We start from the raw sequence: 21,916 nt of genomic DNA on the forward strand, positions 1-21,916 counted from the left end.
TGTTCCTTAGCTCCCCATCACACTATTCCTCTTCATTTGTCCCCGAAACAAAAATATCCAATAAATTGCCAAAACTGGGCAATATTTCTTTCTTGCAACAAGGGAGTATTTTTTGAAATTTATCCTACAGTTCAGGGTGGGCCTTTACGAGAACTGTTTAAAGATGTCAAGGCTCAGCTTGTCAATTGCCAATAGTTAGTCCAAATGAAATAAGAAAACTTCACAGAACTTACCTTTTTGAACATTACTATGGTACTCTTCGAAATTCCATTCTTCTCAAAAGCCTCTGCGTTATTGGTGATAGCAAATGGCATTTCCACAACATCATTTGCTGTGTCAGAAAATGTTTTCACATCATCATTTTCAAGGTCCTCAATAAAGAAATGTAAAATCAGCGGTATAAGTTTCTTCCAGTATAACAAAAGATAATGTCAAGAGAATAATTAGAAGAGCATTTTGCAAGTTTTTGAAAATCTTTCATGGTAAAATCATTACCTTGAAAAAGCCAACTATGGCAACCTCAGCTGAATCAATAAAGGCTTCAACTTCAGCTAGACCATCTAGAAATGTATAGCTGGGACCAGCTCTTCTTTTTAACCAGCTGACAATGCCTTTTGCATTTCTTTTCCCTTTAAAACAGAAAAAAAAAATCGGCTAACCTTCAAAATATATTGCAGTTCAAATAATCCAAAAACACCAGGTCATGTGTCTAAAATCAACATTTACTTAACTATTATAAACATTTTAACATTTTAAATAAATTCACTTGCAGAGATAGAAAGTAGCTGCTGGACTAGTCACTTAACTTCATATATCTGAGCCTAACTGAAGAGTGGATAAGTGACAGACGTGCACTGTGAAGACAAATATCACATCCTCATGAGGCAAAAATGTAAACACAAATTGTGCCGGTAATAACTTTCATAAATAAAATGCTCTTCTTAAGGAATATTCTGTTTATCACGGAATTGTTTACATTAATGTCATCTCATTAGACTGAAACTACATAAAAATACAGGGTTTTGGTCCGAAATGTTGATTATACTTTTTTCCGTAGATCTGCCTGGCTTGCCGAGTTCTTCTAACATTTTGTGTGTGTTACTGGAAATACAAACTTTATTTCAAAAATAAATACTTCTGCAGAGTTTCATGGGATGTTATCAAGTCATAAGGAACATAAGTACAGTCGGCCCTCCTTATCCGCGAGGGATTGGTTCCAGAACCCCTCGCGGATACCAAAAATCGCAGATGCTCAAGTCCTTTATTCAACCTGTCTTAATGCGGTGGTCCTTAAGACCCAGCGGAACCCCAGACCTTACTTAACTTGTCTCAGAGCGGTGGACATTAGGACCCGGAGGTGGGCTCTGAATCCGCAGTGTTTCTGTTCACGAAAATAATCACGATCACAATTGAAATAAAGTGGAAATAATAAAGTGATAGGAAAGAGGTGAAACACCATCAATCATTGGAAAAGCGTTAGGCTACATCAGTCAACGATCGGAACAATTTTAAAGGATAAAGTGAGAAAGCCCCTGCCCCGATGAAAGCTACAATTATTACTAAGCAACGCAGCGGTTTGACGATTGGGTTCTGGGGTTTTCGGTTTTTGATCCTCCACATCAACCCGGCATGGTGGAGAGTGTGCTCGGGAGCAGTCTGTTACTCGATCGAACTCAGGAACTTCTGTTCCCAAGCCCGGCGCTGAAACATACGTTCTTAAGCGTTTTATATGCATAGAAAGGTAAAATATATACTATAGACTAAGACAAATGTTTGACTAACTGATGCTAAATCATACTGGATATACCTGTTCTGACTAACTTAGTAAGAGAACTTCCGATTTTTTTCGATTCCGATCCACGATAATCCACGTACGTCCCCCCGTACACTTTAAGTCACCTCTAGATTACTTATAATACCTAATACCATGTAAATGCTATGTAAATTGTTGTTATACTGTATTGTTTAGGGAATAATGACAAGAAAAGAAGTCTGTACATGCTCGAACAACAAGTGCTGGAAGAGCACTTCCAGGTTTTCTCAATTTGTGGTTGGTTGAATTCGTGGATGCGGAATTCGTGGATAAGGAGGGCCGACTGTACAAGTGGAAAGGACTAGCTATTTAGAGATTTGGACACTTTGCACCATTCAGTGAACTTTTGACAGATCAGTGACATTTTTTGCATGCACGTTTCTTTTCTCCTTACTACTTAATACCTCTGTTTAATAAAAAAACTACTGATTTCAGAAAAATAATAATAATTGACCAGCAACAATAGTCACTTTAAGGCAAAAAGCTCCAAAATTTTCTCATCCCCTTGCTGACTTCAGTAATCAAAGAATATGTACATATTTTTTGTCCACTTTCTTCAATAACTTCAGTCAGAAAAAAATAGTTTCTTTCTACCTCTGGAATCAAATCACTCTGTAACCTTGTGAATCTCAGGATACAGTTCTAGTTTTTGTAATCACTCACAATCAAACTCTGAATGTCCAGGCACATCTGGTAAATGACTTTATTATGGTGGGAGTAGGTGAACTTGCAACATAAATTTTAGTATGGACCAATTGGATCAAATGTCCTATGTCTGTGAAATATGCCTCATGTAATTCCAGGAATTGTACCTAGGTGTTTCCAATGCTTTTACACCTTGAACCTGCATTAGATTGGCAGTATGGGTCCAATTTAAAATTTGTCTTTGTTGCAGATAATAAAGCAGTAGCTAATTTAGCACTAGTTGGCTCAGTCGATAGCATTACCCAAATGCTTGTTGGAACATGGAAAATTACCACACTACAGCAACACTAGAGCTCATCTAAAGCTGCAACAGGCACTTTAGCAATTAACAGACAGCAGGTGGGAATCAATAGTACCCAAGACGGGACTTTAAAAACCATGCTGAACAATCTACGTAAAGTGGGGTGAGTAGGGAAAAGGCTAAAGTATTCATTAAGGAAAAGTCCTGTTTTTCAGATGTGGCAATATCCAATTTAGCAGCCCAAGAATGAAGGGGTCATGGTCACTCACATGGCTGATAGTCAAATGTGGCCGTTTCTGGACTGTTGGGCAGAACGTGAAAAAGCTTGACAACATATGCCTCCTTGCTCAAAGACATCCTCAATCTGCTATTAATTGAACCTCTCAATGCTAAAGATGAATTCTTGTTCTTTTAATGTACCTTGTTATGTGTTTCACTTTATTTGTCTACCTGCACTGTATTCTCTCTCTAACTGCAACACTGCATTCTGCAATCTATTTTCTTTTTACTTCCTCAATAAATGATATGCAGACAAAGTTTTTCACTACATTCCAGTACAGGTACCAACACCAATCTAATCTAATCCCCTCTTAATTTCTCAGTCTATTTAGGAAACTAATATCTTTCATCTCAGGAATCACCTTAAAATGCCTTTTCTCTCCAAAGCCTTTGCATTTCTTCCAGAAGTATGATCAGCAGACCTGAGAATAATACACCTGTTGTTTTGGAAAGGTTTATCCCTACGTCCTTGCTTTTTACTTCCAATCCTACTTCCCAGAATCCTAGGCCATCTGAAGCATTTTATCAATTTGAATTGCTTTCTTCTAATATAACATGGGATATATCTGCATACCCCAGTGAGAATTGTACTCATTGGTTTATGTTGCCTGTTATGGTTCTTGACAAGTGTAACACTGCATACTTTTTTGATGTAAAATTTCATCTGCCACCCATCCACCCATTCTGCAAGCTTATCCACATTTCCCTGAAATCTTCTAATATCAGCCTCATGGTTTTCTAAGCTTCCAACATTTGCATCAGTCTCGAATTTGGAAATTGTACTCTGAAGTCTAAGACATTAACTGTGTCCTAATGACTGACCCAAATCCACAAAACGCTGGCAAATTGGGAAAACAAGTAATTAGCTCATTCCCACCATTGCTTGAGCTCCTAAAGCAATGAGTCTCAATGTGAACATTCACTTCCTGTAGGTGTGATGCTATTGTACAATGTGTTCTGAAGACACAGGATAAGGATGAGAAACTAATCTCACACAGTGTGCTCTTATGGGTAGGCACTCTGAGATGCTTTGTAAGATCCTTCCCCCAACTTCCTTGCAGCATTGAGCACAAGGGGATAACTGATGGATGTTTCAAGGCTAACTTCAATGGAAGACCGATAGAAGTTCAGATATAGAGATCCTTCAACTTCTATAGATGTAGGTCTGCTTCTTCCCATTAAGCTCAGCTCCTCCATTCAGGTTCAATGTAATCAAATGGCATGAAACAGAGCATCCTGATGCCTTTGCCATCATTTTGGGGGATTTTAACCAGGCCAGCTTGATAAAATCATTAAATAATTATTATCACCGAAGGAAATAACACACTGGACCACTGCTATACTAAGATCAAGAGTGCCTACTGTGCTATCCCAGGCCCACACTTTGGTACGTCTGATCACCTGGCTGCAGGACTGTTATTGAGGACCAAGAAGTATGGACCAGGGAGGCACAGGAGTGCTTACAGGGTTGCTTTGAATCGGTGGCTGGACTGTATTCAGGGAATTACCTTCGAGTCTGGATAAGTATGCCACAGTTGTCACTGACTTCATTAAAACCTGTGTGGATGAGTGGGTGCCTATGAAAACTTACTGTACACTCCCAAATCAAAAGCCAGGAGGTTCATAATCTACTGAGGGCTAGATCTGTGGCATTTAAGTCTGCCAATCCAGGTTGGTATAAGAAAATCAGGTATGACTTGCGGAGGGCTATTTCAAGATCCAAGGGAAAGTTATGAGAGTGCTTTGAGTCGACATCGGATGCACGTCAACTCTGGCAGGGTTTGCAGGCCATGACTTCCTACACAGTAAAAACCAACATCGTGAATAGCAGTGATGCCTCACGACCGGATGAGCTCAATGCTTTTTAGGTCTGTTTTGAAAGGGAGAATAATATCACAATGATGAGGATTCCTGCGGCATCCGGTGACCCTGTGACTTCCATCTCAGAGGCTGGTGTCAGGCTATCTTTCAAGAGGGTGAACCCTTACAAGGTGGCTGGGCCCGATGGAGTACCTGGTAAGGCTCTGAACACTTGCGCCAACCAACTGGCAGGAATATTTAAAGACATCTTCAATCTCTCATTGCTACGGTCGGAAATTCCCAAATGGGGAACAATGATACCAGTGTCTAAGAAGAGTAGCGTAAGCTGCCTTAATGACTATCGTCCAGTGGTACTCACAAGTACGATGATGAAATGGTTTGAGATGTTGGTCATGGCCAGAATCAACATCGGTCTCAGGAAGAACCTAGACCCACTGCAATTTGCCTGTCGCCACAATAGGTTATAGGTTTTCAACAGACACAATCTCAATGGCTCTGAATGTGGTCTTGGATCACCTGGACAATACAAGTACCTATGTCAGAGTTCTGTTTATTGACAACAGTTCATCATTTAACGCCATCATTCCTACAGTCCTGATTAGAAAGCTATACAATCTACAGTATGCCTCTGTACCTCCCTCTGCAACTGGATCCTTGACTTCCTAACCAGAAGACCGCAATCTGTGTGAATTGGAAATAACACCTTCACCTTGCTGACAATCAACACTGGCTCACCACAGAAGTGTGCGCTTAACCCACTGCTCTACTCTCTCTAATCCCATGACTGTGTGGCTAGCCACAGCTCAAATACCATCTATAAATTTGCAGATGATACAACCACTGCTAGCAGAATTTCAGACGGTGATGAAGGGAACATAGGAGGGAGATATACCAGTTAGTCGAATGGTGTCAGAAACAACCTTGAACTCAATGTCAGTAAGACCAAAGAGCTGATTGAGGACTTCAGAAAGGGTAAGACAAGAGAACAAAACCCAGTCCTCATTGAGGGCTCAGATGTGGAGAGAGTGAGCAATTTCAAGTTCCTGGGTGTCAATATCTCTGAGGACCTAAATTGGATGCAGCATATTGATGAAGCTATAAATTGGCAAATGAGCAGCTATATTTCATTTGGAGTTTCAGAGATTTGGTTTGTCAGTTAAAACACTTGAACACTTCTACAGATGTACCACAGTGAGAATTCTGACTGGCTGCATCACCCTCTGGTATGGGATGGGGAAAATCATTTGTACAAGATTGAAGTGAGTTGTAGAATGTTGTAAGATTAGTCATCTTTATCATGGGTACTGGAATCTGTAGTATTTGAGACATCTTCAAAGAGTGGTGCCTCAGAAAGGCAGCATCCATTATTAAGGACCTCCAGCACCCAGGGCATGCCCCTTTCTCACTGTTATCATCAGGTAGGAGGTACAGAAGCCTGAAGGCACACTCTCAGTGATTCAGGAACAGCTTCTTCCCCTCAGCCATCCAATTTCTAAATGGACACTATCTCACTACTTTTTTTATTTCTGTTTTTTTGCACTACTTATTTTAACTTAACTTGTAAGTATATATATATAAAACAAATTCAATGACATAAGCCGGTGATGTTAAACCTGATTCTAATTCTGATTCAGTCACCACACAGTTTCTACAAGTAAGCACACTGAAATCTTGTAGAAGTAATACCAGCATATGTTACCTGCTCATTCTGTTATTGCTGACCTTCCTCAATATACAGGTCACATGCATGAAGGATAACTTGGTCGTTATAGACTTAATTTACTAAGTGTCATTTCCCATGCAACCTCTCTGCTAACTTATGCATATCTTCAATCACATGGAAGATTGCTACAAAAGTTTAAAGTCCATGGGATCCCTTCCCCTTCACCTAGTTATACCTATCATTTGCTAGCTTGTACGCTTCCACTCATGCCCCCCCCCCCACCTTCTTATTCTAACTTCTTCTCCCTTCCTTTCCAGTCCTGATGAAGGGTCTCAGCCTGAAACATTGACTGTTAATTCTCCTCATACAAAGATGCTGCCTGACCTGCTGAATACCTCCAGCATTTTGTATGAGACACAGGATACTTGCTTTCATCAGACAGGGCACAGAATATAAGAACAGGGAAGTTCTAATACAACATCACAAAACACTGGTTAGGCCTCAGCTATTGTCCGGTGTACAGTTTTTGTTACTGTCCTAGAGGAAGGGTGTGGTTGCATAAAGAAGACACAGAGAAGATTCACCAGCACATTGCCTGATAAGGAGGGACTGGATAGGCTGTGCTTGTTTCCTTGTACTTTAGGAAACTGAGGAAAGGATATATAATTGAAAACTTATCCTCATTGCAGAAGGATAGATATAGAGCAATGTGTAAGAGTTTTAAAAGGATTCAGCGGAAGAACATTTTAATGGGGTCAGGGGAGGTGGAATCTGTCTGAGCAGGTCTGGAGGCAAAATTTAATAGACAGCAAGATAAGCAGTTGTATCAAGGCATAGTAGGCTACAGGCCAAGTGTTGCTAAATGGGATTTCAAGAGGTAGGTAATTAATTCTGTGCTCTATATACAATTACTGTATCTTGCACTTATCTCATCCTTATCCATAACTTCAACCTTTGGTATAACAGAACCAGTGAATCCGTATGTGGAATTTGGGCCTTGTGGAATAAAATTTATTCGGGTAAAACAGATTAAGACCTTAGGACACAGGAGCAAAATTAGGCCATTTAGCCCATCGAGTCCACTCCACCATTTCATCCTGGCTGACCCATTTTTCCTGCAGTCCCTATCTCCTGCCGACTCCCATGTATCCCTTTATGTCCTGACTAATCAAGCATTTATCAACCTCTGCCTTAAATATACATAAAGACTTAGTTTCCACACATGCCTGTGGCAACGAATTCCATAGATTCACCACTCTCTGGCTAAATAAATTCCTGCACATCTTCATTTTAAAAGGATGCCCCACTATTCTGCTCTTAGACTCTCCCACCATAGAAAGCAGCCTCTCCACATTCACTCTATCAAGGCCTTTCACCATTCAATAGGTTTAAATGAGGTCACCCCTCATTCTTCTGAATTCCAGTGAATACAGGCCCAGAGCCATCAAACGCTCTTCATGTGCCAAGCCATTCAATTCTAGAATCATTTTTGTGAACTTCCTTTGAATCCTCCCCAGTGTCAGCACATCCTTTCTGAGATAAGGGGCCCAAAACTGCTCACAATACTCCAAGCGAGGCCTCCCCAGTGCTTTATAAAGTCTCAACATTGCATCTTTGCTTTTATATTCCAGTCTTCTTGAAGTGAATGCTAACATTGCATTTGCCTTCCTCACCACAGACTCAACCTGCAAATTAACCTTGAGGGAATCCTGCATATGGACTCCCTAGTCCCTGTGCACCTCAGTTTTTTGTATTTAGAAATTAGTCTACCCTTTAATTTTTTCATCCGAAGTGCAGGACCATACATTTCCAAAAACTATATTCCATCTGGCATATCTTTACCTGTTCTAATCTGTTCAAGTCCTTCTGTGGCCTCTGTATTTCCTCAAAACTACCTACCCCATCACCTATCTGACCAACCTGATTTTCCCTATTTATCCGCATATCGAAATACCCCATGACTATTGTAACATTGCCCTTTTGGCATGCATTTTCTATTTTCCATTGTAATTTGTAGATTACATCCTTATTTCTATTTGGGGGTCTGCATATAACTCCCATCAGGGTCTTTTTTACTCTTGCATTTCTTTGGCTCTGTCCACAATGATTCAACACCTTCCAATGCAATGCCAAGTTTTTCTAATAACTTCATTTCATTTTTTATTGACAGAGCAATGCCAACCATTCTGCCTTCCAGCCTGTCCTTTCAATACAATATGCATCCTCAGACATTAACCTCCCAGCTATAGTCTTCTTGTTCCATGAGAGATACAGCAACATTTGCTAAATGTCAAAGAAGTCCCCCAAAGCTGCTGTCCTTCATAGTTAAACTCAAGTTCAAGGTTAACTGTCATTCAACCATACATGAATACCCATGAATACAGCTAAGCAAAATCGTGCTCCTCTGAGGCCAAAGCACAAAACACAGTACCAACAGTCACACACAGTACAAGGCACATATAACACACACAAGATAGCAGTAAATATACAGTCAAACCAAAAAATATATAATATAGCCCAAGTCTCTGAGTCTATGAATGTTGTTGGCAAGAGCAAGCTCACTGCAGTCTGCAGACAAACACAATCCACTGAGCAAACACTGGAGAGCAGCACCAATGCCAGCATGGATGTTGTGTGTGTTATGTTTTGTAACTTCAAAACATTAAACTAATTCAAAGGAATTCATGGGGAGTGCAAAATACGGGTGTACCTTTGACTTTTACTTTAAATGAGGCGCTCATGTCAATTTATGCTCTAATCTGTAATGAGAGTTCGCAAAAATATTGTGCTGTGCAATTTTTTGCCCAGCAACAACAACATGTGTGCACTGATTAACTTCTTCAATAAAAACTGTCTAAATAAGCCATTTCTAAGAACTGCAGATAAATCATCGCAAAACCATGTTGTCAACACCTTTAGCATCAGAAACTGGAAAAGGAAGTATGATTGTGCATGATCGTGAAATATACTTAACATGCCAACAAGGTATAGAGTGGCAACCTTTTGTGTGCAGTTTAAATTCCTTTGTGCGCTAGTAGCAGAAGATACACTTCAGAGGGAACATTGGTGCACATACCATGTGATATTGTGATGATGAACGCAATTAACATATTTTCATGTATAGCCCATAATTAATTATTTATATGAAAAGAATATTTAATCAATCAACATATATACAAGATCACTCAACTATTATTGAAAGATTAAATACACAACACCGCGTCACACTGCCTCCGGGCTCCAACCCTGACACTTCTCTCCCAGATGGCTGCAAACAAGTGACACTGCGCCATGAAGCCTTTTCCATGCTTCAAACGGGGCCACACAGCTACCCCACCATTGCTCCTAACAAAAAAAAAGTGAACTAAACTTGCAGCATTCCACTTAACCAATGTCCAACAGGTTCCTGCGATCACAAGAAAATCGACTAAGACGATCACTTGCTGTTATACTGCGCTATCATTTTTCAATGCTTCTTCTTGCTAATATTCAGAAGCATTCAGACAGACATACTTTATTGATCCCGAGGGAAACTGGGTTTCATTACAGTTGCACCAACCAAGAATAGTGTAGAAATATAGCAAAATAACACCAGAAATAATTAAATAATAATAAGTAAATTATTCCAAGTGGAAATAAGTTCAGGACCAGCCTATTGGCTCAGGGTGTCTGACACTCCGAGGGAGGAGTTGTAAAGTTTGATGGCCACCGGCAGGAATGACTTCCTATGACGCTCAGTGTTGCATCTCGGTGGAATGAGTCTTTGGCTGAACGTACTCCTGTACTTAACCAGTACATTATGGAGTGAATGAAAACGATTTTCAAAAACTTTTGAATAATTAAAAGCATGAGAGCAGACCAATATAATTATACAATGTAACCCACTTTATTCTAATCATTGCTGCTCATAGCCAAGAGATCTGCATGAAATGAATGAGCTTGTGGATCTTGGACAGATCTAACCTGATACAACATGCTACACCAGATTCCTGTTCACCCAGTGACAGTGTGCAACCACAACGTTTACAGCAACCACTTGGACAATTCTCAGCAGTTTCGAACCATAGTTATGCCATGGAAGTGTTGCTCCCATTAGTAATGACTTTTCATTTCAAAGCTATCTCATTTAATGCAAGCTCACAATAGAAATTCTTGACCAAGATTTTCCAGATCAAGATGCATTGCAGGTACCTGATCAGATAGATTATTATGACAGCGCTGGAGGACGCCACAAGACAGCCTTCAGAGTACAGATGTGCACAAAATAAAAATCAGCCATTTTGGTGCTTGAATGCAGCAAGAGATTTGAAAGGGAAATGTTAAACACTATAATTAAATGGTCCTAATTAAAGCTAACAGAATCAAGGAGATCTGAAAGATGTTGTCTTACAATAAGTATTCAGTACATGAGGACTGAAACATGTTAGCCATGATGTAAAACAAAATTTGTGGAAAGATCTTCCTGAAATCATTTGGAGTGCAGTATGGCTCTATTGCACACTTAGTGGCCACTTCATTAGGTACTCCTAGACACCTACTTATTAATGCAAAAATCTAATCAAACTCAATGCATAAAAGCATGCAGACAAGGTCAAGAGGTTCTGTTGTTCAGACTAAACATCAGAATGGGAAAAAATGTGGTCTAAGTGAATCTGACTGTGAAATAATGTTTGGTGCCAGACAGGTGGTTTGAGTCTCTTAGAAACTGCTGATGTCCTGGAATTTTCACACACAACAGCCTCTATAGTTTGCCAAGAATGGAGTGAAAAACAAAAGGAAATCCAACCAGTGAGCAGTAGTTCTGTGGGTGAAAGTGCCTTGTTAATGAGAGAGATCTGAGGAGAATGGCCAGACTGGTTCAAGCTGACAGGAAGGTGACAGCAACTCAAATAACCATGCATTAGAACAGTGGTGTGCAGAAGAGCACAACACATGAAAACTTGAAGTGGATGGGCCACAGCAGCAGTAAAGTACAAACATACACTCAGTGACCACTTTGTTAGATACAGAAGATGCCTAATAAAGTGGCCACTGTGTGTTTAAAAGTGACATAATGCATATTATCTACCTCTCACTGTTCAATGCAATAACATAATGAGAGGGATTTAGACTTTGGTTATAAGGCATTCAGGTTTTAATCGAATGGTTTATGCAGAATCTAGATTTTGCATTCATATGATCCAACTGCCTTGCAGTTCCTTAATCTAATATTTTCCATAAAATTAAATCCGTTGTATTTTTTTGTCTGGTCTGAAGTCAGTAAATATCTGTCGAAATCACATTACCTGTGTAGTCAACTGGAGTTTTTCTGTTGCTTTCCTGAAAAAACTTCAGTGTGGGATAGCTGCGTACATCAAATTCTGATGCCAGCTCGGTCTCCTTTATGACATCAACCTTGGCCAGTTTGAACTCTGGCGACTCAGTCTTCAGCTGTCCTGCAGCTTTGGCATATTCTGGTGCTAACCTCTGGCAGTGTCCACACCAAGGGGCATCTTTGGGAAGGGTAAGTAGAAATAATATTAAAGAATTATTTTAAACTCTATACATTTGGAAAACAGTATTCGGGTGCTACATAAAACAGACATCAAGTTTCTCTGATATGCCTGTCTGCCAAATGCTCTACCACAGAATACATTAGACATGCTAAATCATCAATTGCCATCTTAAGGTCTGAACAAGTGCAATATTTCAACTTTGAAGAAATCTGTACGTAAAGCATACAAAAACTATCACAAATAACTGAATCATTTTCATAAAACTAAAACAGAATAATATTGGATTTGTATCTTTGGTTGCTCTGAATAATTTTACCCTGGCACCCAAATTAGGCATAATTTATTTAATTGAATTGATCATCCCCAACTCCCAACAAACAGGCATACCAAGCAATTGAAAGTTGGTAGTTCTTTGCTAAATTCTCAGTATTTGCATAGTAACCAGATGACATTTAAATTAAGAGACACAAAAGGGGACAGATGTTTATTGTATTTAAACTATGTCCAACCACTTAAGGGTTTAGATAGAGTAGTCAGCATAATGGATCTGCAATACCATATAAAGATGTGATGGTGCCATCCTAGTTGTCATTTCTAGCCCTGAGTACATTGCCCCTGCTGCTGTTAAGTTAACAAATTTCGCGACACGTGCAGGTGTTAATAAACCTGATTCTGATTTCTGTGAAGACAGTAACACTGAATCGTTTGATTCAAAATTTTGCTTTTATACTGAATAAAAGCAAAATTCTAAAGTTCATTCAGCACAATGTTTGCTGACTGTGGAATTTATACAAGTTATTATTCCAGTTTTGGAGTTTACTTTGAGCATGAATAATATTGTTTGGAAGTCAATACATGGGCAAAGTTTTAGCTCGATTCAAATTAGTATGAAAGTGTTTAATTTGTAAGAAGAACAAAAATTTAGAAAGTAACACTATTCTCACCCATCACTTACTTATGATTGGTTAACACAACACATTGTATTATAGTGCAGTCTTCAATACAAAGGAAGGATGAAATATTAATTATTTCTTAAGTAATTAGAGACAATGATCTGTATTTACAAATCATCTTAGTGGTTTAAGAACAGCTTTTTCCATTCTGCCATCAGATTTATGAACAGTCCATGAACCCATGAACTATACCTCATTATTCCTCTGTTGCATTCTTTATTTATATTTGTGACATAATAATTTATATGTCTTACAGTAGGGAGCTGCTGAAAAATATTAAATTCCACAACATATGTCAGTGAAAGTAAATCTGACTTAGATACTGATTCTTATCTAACAGCAAAGGATGAGAAATAGAACTGTGCATGCATAAAGGAAATTCTCCATCTATGGGAACTGCGATCATTAAACTTTGCAATATGTAATTATATCAGAAAATGACCATATTCTACTCATTAATTGACTAATTTTATTATTGGATATAGTGTTCAGCAATGTTTTGACAGTTTATGGCAATATTTTTAACTGATACCAATACACAATTGATTTGTCAAGGAAATTTGATTGAACTTTCAGTCAAAGCTTGAAAATAAGTCATGCTTACTTACAAAATTCTACCAGAAGGTACTTGTTCTCCTTTAAAGCTCTCTCGAAATTGTGCTTGTTAAGCACTAAAACATCTTCATCTTCAGTAATCTCGTCTGAAATGACTTCCTCAGAATCTCCTTTTGGTGGCAAAGCCTCATCTTTCACTTCAGGGTCTTCAGCCTTCGTTGCAGTGATGAAGGCGAAGAACAGCATTAAGAGGGACCACTTGGCCATGGTGATCAGAACTGCATACTGATTGCAGGCACCACTGATAAAGACAAGGCCACAATGACGCCTGACAGACAGCACTTCGTGGAGTATTATTACTGGTTGTGGTATTAATAAAGCAGTTTAAAGCTTATACTTGGCCTATAGAATTAGAATATGAATTGGTGTTGTAGCAGGTAAAGCACTTAATATAAGCACATTGGTAAACATGTCATTTTCTGCAAAGGTAATCACAGTCTGATTATTATCTTGATTGTTAATGCTTCTGAAATTATTCCATTAATTGTTTCATTGCATTGATGATCAATGTATTAAATAAAATTAAATCTTCATTCTAAACTAATTAGGTTCAATTTCTGAGTGGTTGAAACAATTTCCGAAGTGTTGGCCGGATGAGTATTTGTTGCTGCTCCACAAAATGTAAGCTATCTGTTGTTGTCTTTTCTCTGGGGCAGTTCTCAAGTGAAGGACTCGGTTCCCCCAAGTAACCATATGCTTTAGAAGAGTAATGGTTCATAAAACTTGTTCACAATATGAACCAGGCCAATGGACAAACCTATTGACCTGGGAATGAAATAGGTATGTAAAATATGAGCCTGCTTACATACTTGTACAGGTTTCTGGAGTCTGAGCATTGTATAATCTTGCATCATCAGAGCCCGAGTCGACAACAGCCCCACTGTTGTCAACTTTCAGTGTGCAGCTCTTTTGTCAACTTTCTGTGTGCCAGGGGTTTGAAGGATAGAGAGGAAGACAGAGCTGAAGAGATTAGTGGTAAGTAGAGGGATCAGAGAAGCAGAGATGATAGTCAGCAGGTGGCAGTGTAGAGCTACTGCCTCACGACTCTATGACCTGGGATCAATCCTGACTTCTGTTTGTGTGGAGTTGGACTGTCTCCCACATGGGATTTCTACAAGGTACTCGAGTTTCTTCCAACAACACAAAAATGTGCAGTTAATTGATGGTAAATTTTCCCTGGTGTGCAGAAGAGAGGTACAGTCATTGAGCGTTGCAACTTAGAAACAGGCCCTTGGCCTACCACATCCATGCCAACCTAGTTGTTTATCTATATTAATCTCAATTCCCTGCACCAGGTCAGGCTTTCAATGTTTTACCTGTTTAAGTGCCTGTCTAAATATCTCTTAAAGGTAGTGATTTATCTGACTCCTCCATCTCCTTTGGTGACAAATTCTAGAAAATTAACCATACTGTGTAAATTTTTAAAAATTCATTCAAATGCCCTTTAAAACTCCATCCTTTCAAACACTTGTTTTGATAATCCTACCATGAAAAATGATTATGGTTATCTGCCCATCTTCCCTATCAATGCTTCTTATAATGTTATTATACCTCCATCAAGTCACACCTCGGCCTCCCTCTCTCCAGAAAAATCAAACCCAGCCTACCTATCCAGTCACTGCCCATTCCTAATGTCCTGAAATTCAGGCAATTCCTGGGCAATCACTTCTGCTCTCTCCCCAGTTCAGCCATATCCTTCCTAGAGTGTGGAAACCAGAACTGCTGAGTGTCTTTGAAAATCTGTGTGTTACTCTGGATTTCCAGCATCTGCAGAATCTCCTGCATGTAAAGTGATCTTATAAGATTGTATACATGCCAAAATACTTCTATTTATGTTAAACACACCAGAAGCTAAATGTGGGTTAGTAGAGGACTCATAAGTAATGCTACACGTTCTTATAATAAATCAATAGGTTGTATTTAAAAATTTGTTTTTCAATAGCCGTAGTTTTTCCTCATACAGTGTTTGATTTACCCTGATGTGTGACAAAATTGTATTTACTGTATATTTAAATCTTAAATATAGATGTGAGAATTTGCCAGCCTTGTCCATATGTGCAAATGACTTGATCTGATGGATTTTTTCAGGCAACTTCAGCTTACAGCACACAAATGATGAGAAATTGTAACTCTGAAACAGGTGCAATGGTACACGTGTTGACTGTTGGTAGGTACAAGTCAGTTACTCTGTTTGATGACCTTCTCACATTGAATGACTGGACTTCCATGCAATGACCTTCTCATTGATATTGCCAAATATTGAATCAACTCTGGGATGACTTTGATAAAATAACGATAAAAGTTGTAACTAGTCATTGAGAATGTACTAACAAATTTAAGTAAATAGATTATGCAGTATATTAGCTAGCCATCACCTACAAATATTTAACTTTATTTTTAAACATTAACAAAACATAAACAAAACATTATTTTTAACAATTATGTTTAATGTAATTTACATAGAGTCACAGAGATGTCCAGTGCAGAAACAGGCCCTTTGGCCCATGCCAAATTACTTAAACTGTCTACCCCATGGACCTGCACCAGGACCGTAGCCCTCTGCACCCTTACCATCCATGTACCTATCCAAACTTCCCTTAAATGTTGCAATTGAGTTACATTGTGTAACTTCTGTCCAGCTACACTATTATTCTAAAATGTTCATTTTACTTTGTATCTAATTTTTGAAACAAATTTAGAATTTATTCAAATCACATTAGGACATATTATAAAATCACCCAATATAGAGCTCAGCTGGTGAAAATAATTGTCAATATCACTCTGACCTACTGATAGTTAAATAAGGATCAAATATATTGTAAGACATCAAATTTAATAGCTTGCAGATTTTAAGTGAAGCAGCTGACCTTTGACAACAAATATGGGAGTTAGTAAGTGAGTAAGATATAAACATATTGCATGATAAAATAGCCAATTCCTAACTTTGAGGAGCAAATTCCCACAAAAATATAATCATAATGTTAGTGTTTAGTTATTTTTCTATGAATATTATTAAATTACAAAAAGGAAAGTGTAAAAGTTGACTCAACCAAAATTGTTTCGACTATTTGTATTCATTGGAAAGCTTGCATTTTTGATTGAATAGCATTCACACATAGCAGAAATTGAATTCTGTGAAGCATAATGGAAGTGGAAATTCAGAGTCCAAAGGTACAAACTCAGCACTTTTTCATGAAGTGCAGATATTACAAGGGGAAAATAAATGCCTGATAAAAAAATAACAATATTAGTTGTACAAAATATGCAGCGATACAAACCCCAGAATTCTGCCTAGTGGTTTATACCATATTTTTTTCTAATTGGAAATGAGTTGCACTACTCTATGTACAAATGTCAGCCCATTTGTTCTTCTTTGGACCAATTCCTGTAGGGAAACATAAGTAATGAGGTAGTATACTACAAACATAGAGTGGAACTTTTTAAAAGACCGTACTGTGTTTTTAATGATACTGCTCGAAATATTGAAGCATGCAAGAGTCGGGTGAAGCAGAACATCAGAAGTAAATGGTTCAATACGTTTTCTGCCAGCTGGTTTACCAAGCATCTCATAACTGCTTTTGCACCATTTTAGAATAATGTGCAAACATACCAAAACCTGGATGGAGTCAACAAAGCAACATTGGATGTGACAGAAACAGAAAAAGGTGAAGTAATTCTGACAAATCAGTCTTGCAATTCCAAAACAAGAAACAGAAGTGAGATAAGGTGCCAATTTCACCCAGTCAAAAATAGGTGGCGCTGGCATCGAGTGCAGCCTCACTTTACTTCAGGAATGTGATCACAAGCTGCAAAAATATCAGCTAACTCATCAGGACTGACAGAGACATGATGGTAGATTAATTAGTCACAGTAAATCACCCCTTAGTGGAAAAAAATGTCAAGAGGGTATTGATAGGCATGAGAGAGGAAATATTTTTTAACAAATGAGTGGGGAATGAAACCTAATGGCTTTGTCCCCTATGAGCTGGCATGGATATGATTGGCAGATATTTGTGAAATAATACACCATTACTCTCGTTTTATTTCTTGGGCACTCACACACTCCTCGCCTCTTGCAAGTAACAGCCCAGATCTAATTCTTCAGAGTGCATTATCAAAGGTGGGTTTTGAGCCTGTATGTCATATTTGTAGAAGCACTGGGGAAACTTTGCTGTTATTGAATGCATCAATGAAGTGTGTAGCAGCTTCAAAGAAACTGTAGCTTCATGGGTGAAGACATGCTGACAGCACACACCTCAAAGAAATGCAAACTAATTAAATACATCTGGGGAAAAATTACCAGTACTAACTGCAATTACAGCCATGAAAACTACAAGTCTGTTGTCTGGCTGGAAACCATATTGCACATTTCAAAACATATGTAAACTTTGTGGAAATGTACATATGACCGTTGTCAGTATTGTCCTTTTGGATACCCAGAACATAATTTTGAGGATTCTGTTTAGTGCAGCTTACTGTAGATACATTTCCAAGCAAAAATGTCATTTTCTACACATACAACAGGAATATAGTCAATTTACAATCTGTGTACATAGTTGATGTAATCCTTCTATTTTTGATTAGATGGCAAAGGTGCAAGTTATCATTTTTTACTTAATATTATTGTTACGAATGTGCCACTGCTCTGAGGGGCCGAAGGGTGTGGGGTAGCCCCTTCCTTTGTGAGAATCGCAAGATCACTATTGAGTCAGTTCAGGAGACCCAGGAAATGAGAGAAAGACATGCAGAATCCACAAAGAGCTGGAATGTGTCCTGGCCTCCGAAAAGGCGGAACCATTGATACCGGCTATTGTCTCTTGGAGACGGGATTGTGTATTGAATCCTGTACGATGCATCGAAGCCCCAGGCAATGATCCGAGGGGGAGGTTGGTGGAGGGATTGCATCATCCCAACCTGATTGACATCTGAGACCCTGTGAGTCAGGATAAAAAGAGGGTCTGTGGGAACAGCCCCTCAGACGCACCAGAGGAAATGCTAGCGATCCCGTAATAGCGAAAGCCGATGGGAAGGCCACGTGCGTCCGTTTCCATTTGCCCTGGAATCGGTGGTCCTTTACCATGGAAGAACGGTTTTTAGCTAACAACGGGGAAATCAACTCCCAATGACTCTCGAAGGATTGGCATCATAAAAGGAATGGGCAAGTTTTAACCCGTCTTTCTCTCCAACCAAAAAGCTGCAGCTTGAATGAACTAAAATGTCTTTTATATTTCCATCGGACAATACATTATCCCCTAGACAATGATAGAGCTATTTCTTATTGAGTATTATTATACCTGTGCTTTTAGATTTAGTATTGAAGACGTATATAATCTGTATGTTTGCATTGATATTATTTTTGTGTATTTTTACTGGTAAAAATAGTACCATCAGACTTCAACGGACCTCTCTATCTTTGCTGGTAAGTGACCCAGTTACAGGGTACGTAACATTATAATTAGGTCAAGCAAGAGTATAATTAGCAAGAAATTCTTGAGATATAACTCTTCCGTTCACTGTTATCAAATAAAAAATAAGAGTATGGTTTTTAAAGAGTCTTGTTCGTGCCCAATCTTTATTTGAAGCATCAAATACAGGTCACAGAAAAATAAGAGCCTCACAAGTCGATAGAATGGTTGTAACATACTGAAATAAATAGGCTTTGGTCACACAATGGAATATAGAACTGCATTAGACAGAGCCCAAGTTTTGGACCCCTGTCCTATTACATTTTAAGAATCTTGCTAAAATGTCACAAACTGCTTTGAAATGGAAAAGGCTAAAAAAAAATGCACATTTGTAATTTCTATAGTTAACTCTCAGAAAGAGTAGCGAAGCAGTGAAAGCTGGAAAGTGAAGTGTACTAGTACCATTATGTCACATTCCTGTGCACCTTAACACACATTTTCAAACCATTTAACATGCTGCCTCCACCACAATAATCACTAAAAGCTACCTGAATGAATTATGCTTTGTGGAAGGCAAATTCAAAAACAGGAAGAATTACAATAATGCAATTAAATTCTAATTCAAGTGAATTTGTATCTACAATAAAAGACACTGCTCTGAAAGAGTAAAAACAAAGGTACGTTTTTGTCAAATTAATTCTTAAAATTTTAAAATCTCTATCTGTCATCAGTAAAGATATTGTATTCAGAACCAATGCCATTTTTAGATAAAGCAGTAAATCAATGGCAATATGTTTCAAAAATGTCAGAAAGAAAAGCTGACAAAAAGAACAAAACCTCAAGATCCCAAAGTGCTTTACAGCTTGTGAAGTACTTTTGAAATGTAAATATAGTAGTAAATGTGCTTAATGGCAAAGGTGTTCAATGCATGGTTTCAAAGTGACTATCCATATTAAATTTTGATTGCAAGGTGCAAGTATTTCTTTCATCATTGTGAAATTTAAATATTATCAATAATTTGTAATTTAATGTTGGCTGGCTTTTCACATTGAAGTAAAATCCAAAAATAAACTGTATTCGGGGAAATACAGCTCCAATGAAGTATGTATCTGAAATTTTAACACATCTTTCTTTTTTGGATGCCAATTAAGTAGCTGTGTACTTCCAGCAGTTTGTGTTTTTATTTCAGATTTATGTTAATGAAGAAGCAGAATATATTATAGAACATGTGCCCGAAAGCAGAGCTTAGCAACATAGTCACTGTTCGTTGGCTTCCATTTCACATAATGAATGCCATTACAGTGTATTTTATTAGCCATTCAGAAATAACTAATCTTTCTCATATCCATGTTCACATTTAGTCATTTTGAATAGTCAGTTTTAATATCAATCTTCATATCACCAATAAAACACCAGAACACACATTACTACCTAAAGCACTTGTACTAAAAGCAAAGGGTTCTGCAGACAAAGTTACTTTTGTACAATTAATGACATACGCAATTAGTAATGGTAGTAAAAAGCCGTAAAGTAACTTTGGTACCAGGACAGTAATCCCTCTGACTACCGGTTTCTATCTTATTTAAGAGCGAGCCAGGTCCTAGTCATTCCAATCCTTCTTTATATTCAGCTTCCATTCCCAGTGCAGGTGGTCACTTTTGTCGTCATCTGTGAAATAGGACTTCATGGTATACATGCCCCTCACCATAATTCCTCTTGGTGCTTCCTCAACTGGACTTATAAACTCATACTCTTCTTCTCTGGGGCCATAGCTGCCGACCATATAGGTGTCTTTGCTTGCTGTTTGCCATAAATAGAAGAGATAATTAAAGAAAAAGTTATAACATTGTCAAGTGATTCAAGCGATTTCTCAGCAACATCCAGATTTAAACACCTGACTGAACATATTTGACTAACGATGGCATAGGATAGCATAATAGGTCTTGTGATTACCTTTAGAGCTAATGACTCTACAAGCATAATTTTCAAATAATTTCAAGTCATTTCATTTATTGAAAAAGCTGAAATATGAATGTGTGCAAATAAGATTACTAGTCAAAAGCATGTCAGCTGTTTTGCTCTAGTAAGACCATTTCATATGAAAAATATCATCATGCAAAGAATAATTGCTTGTCTTAACATTAATCACCCTTGCAATAAAACAGCATCAGAAACAGAAAAGTTGTCAATTTTGACCATTCCGTGTATACAATCTGCTTTTGCATTCACCTGAGCACAATAACCATTAAAGAGTGAAAAGCACAGCACTTTAGTGTTATTGTAACCCCAGTGAGGAGAGAAAAAATGCATCATCTGGACCTGTAGTGTCACAAATCACAATAAGGGAGCTAAATGTAGCATCTACAGATTTGCAGATGACATTGTGAGAAAATGTGACTGAAGCAGTGGTTGAAAAGAGGCCCCAATGCGATTTTGGACAAGTTGGGTGAATGGGCAAATGCAGTTTAACATGAATAAATTTGAAATAATACACTTTGATTTAAAAACAGAACTACTGATTGTTATCTACAGATAATTGATTAGAAAACTAGAAGTGACAATAAGCCCTGGGTGCTCTTGCAGTCACTCAAAAAGACACATTTAGATGCAGCAAACAATTAAGGAAGGCAAATATTTTAGCTCTCTTTGTAAATGGACTTGAGTACAGTAATAAGATGTCATGCTGCAGCTGTACAGGGCATTGGTGAAACCTCATCTGGAATTCTCTATGCTATGTTGGTCTCTATCTGAGTAAAGATGTTCTGTCAGTGAGGGAATGATTGATACTGTGACACAGGCAATAAAAAGAAAGGGTGCAGTCAGACAGGGTTATAGTGGCAGGAGACTCAATAGCCAGTTGGGAGGAAGATGACAGACACCAGGATGATGCATTGCATGAGGGTGTCAGGATCAAGGACATCTGCAG

The 21,916-nt window shown here is 38.3% G+C and overlaps 2 protein-coding genes across 3 annotated transcripts in view; both read right to left on the reverse strand.

Moving 5' to 3' along the window:
* LOC132398976 (protein disulfide-isomerase-like) overlaps positions 1-13,792 on the reverse strand; it is a 42,361-nt gene extending 28,569 nt beyond the window's left edge. Inside the window, exons 1-4 of the mRNA XM_059978812.1 lie at positions 13,579-13,792; positions 11,808-12,014; positions 496-629; positions 234-371 (exon numbers count right to left, since the gene is read on the reverse strand). Of these exons, the coding sequence (XP_059834795.1) occupies positions 234-371; positions 496-629; positions 11,808-12,014; positions 13,579-13,792 (693 nt within the window). The remainder of the gene's footprint in view (positions 1-233; positions 372-495; positions 630-11,807; positions 12,015-13,578) is intronic.
* Positions 13,793-20,590: 6,798 nt separating this feature from the next.
* arhgdig (Rho GDP dissociation inhibitor (GDI) gamma) overlaps positions 20,591-21,916 on the reverse strand; it is a 50,715-nt gene continuing 49,389 nt past the window's right edge. Inside the window, exon 6 of one of the 2 annotated variants that reach the window (XM_059978648.1) lies at positions 20,591-20,658. In XM_059978648.1, coding sequence (XP_059834631.1) covers positions 20,591-20,658 — 68 coding nt within the window. Of the gene's footprint in view, positions 20,787-21,916 lie in introns of both variants that reach the window. The other variant, XM_059978647.1, reaches the window with a different exon arrangement.

The sequence above is a fragment of the Hypanus sabinus genome, chromosome 9 (assembly GCF_030144855.1).
Source record: "Hypanus sabinus isolate sHypSab1 chromosome 9, sHypSab1.hap1, whole genome shotgun sequence".
Lineage (NCBI taxonomy): Eukaryota > Metazoa > Chordata > Chondrichthyes > Myliobatiformes > Dasyatidae > Hypanus > Hypanus sabinus.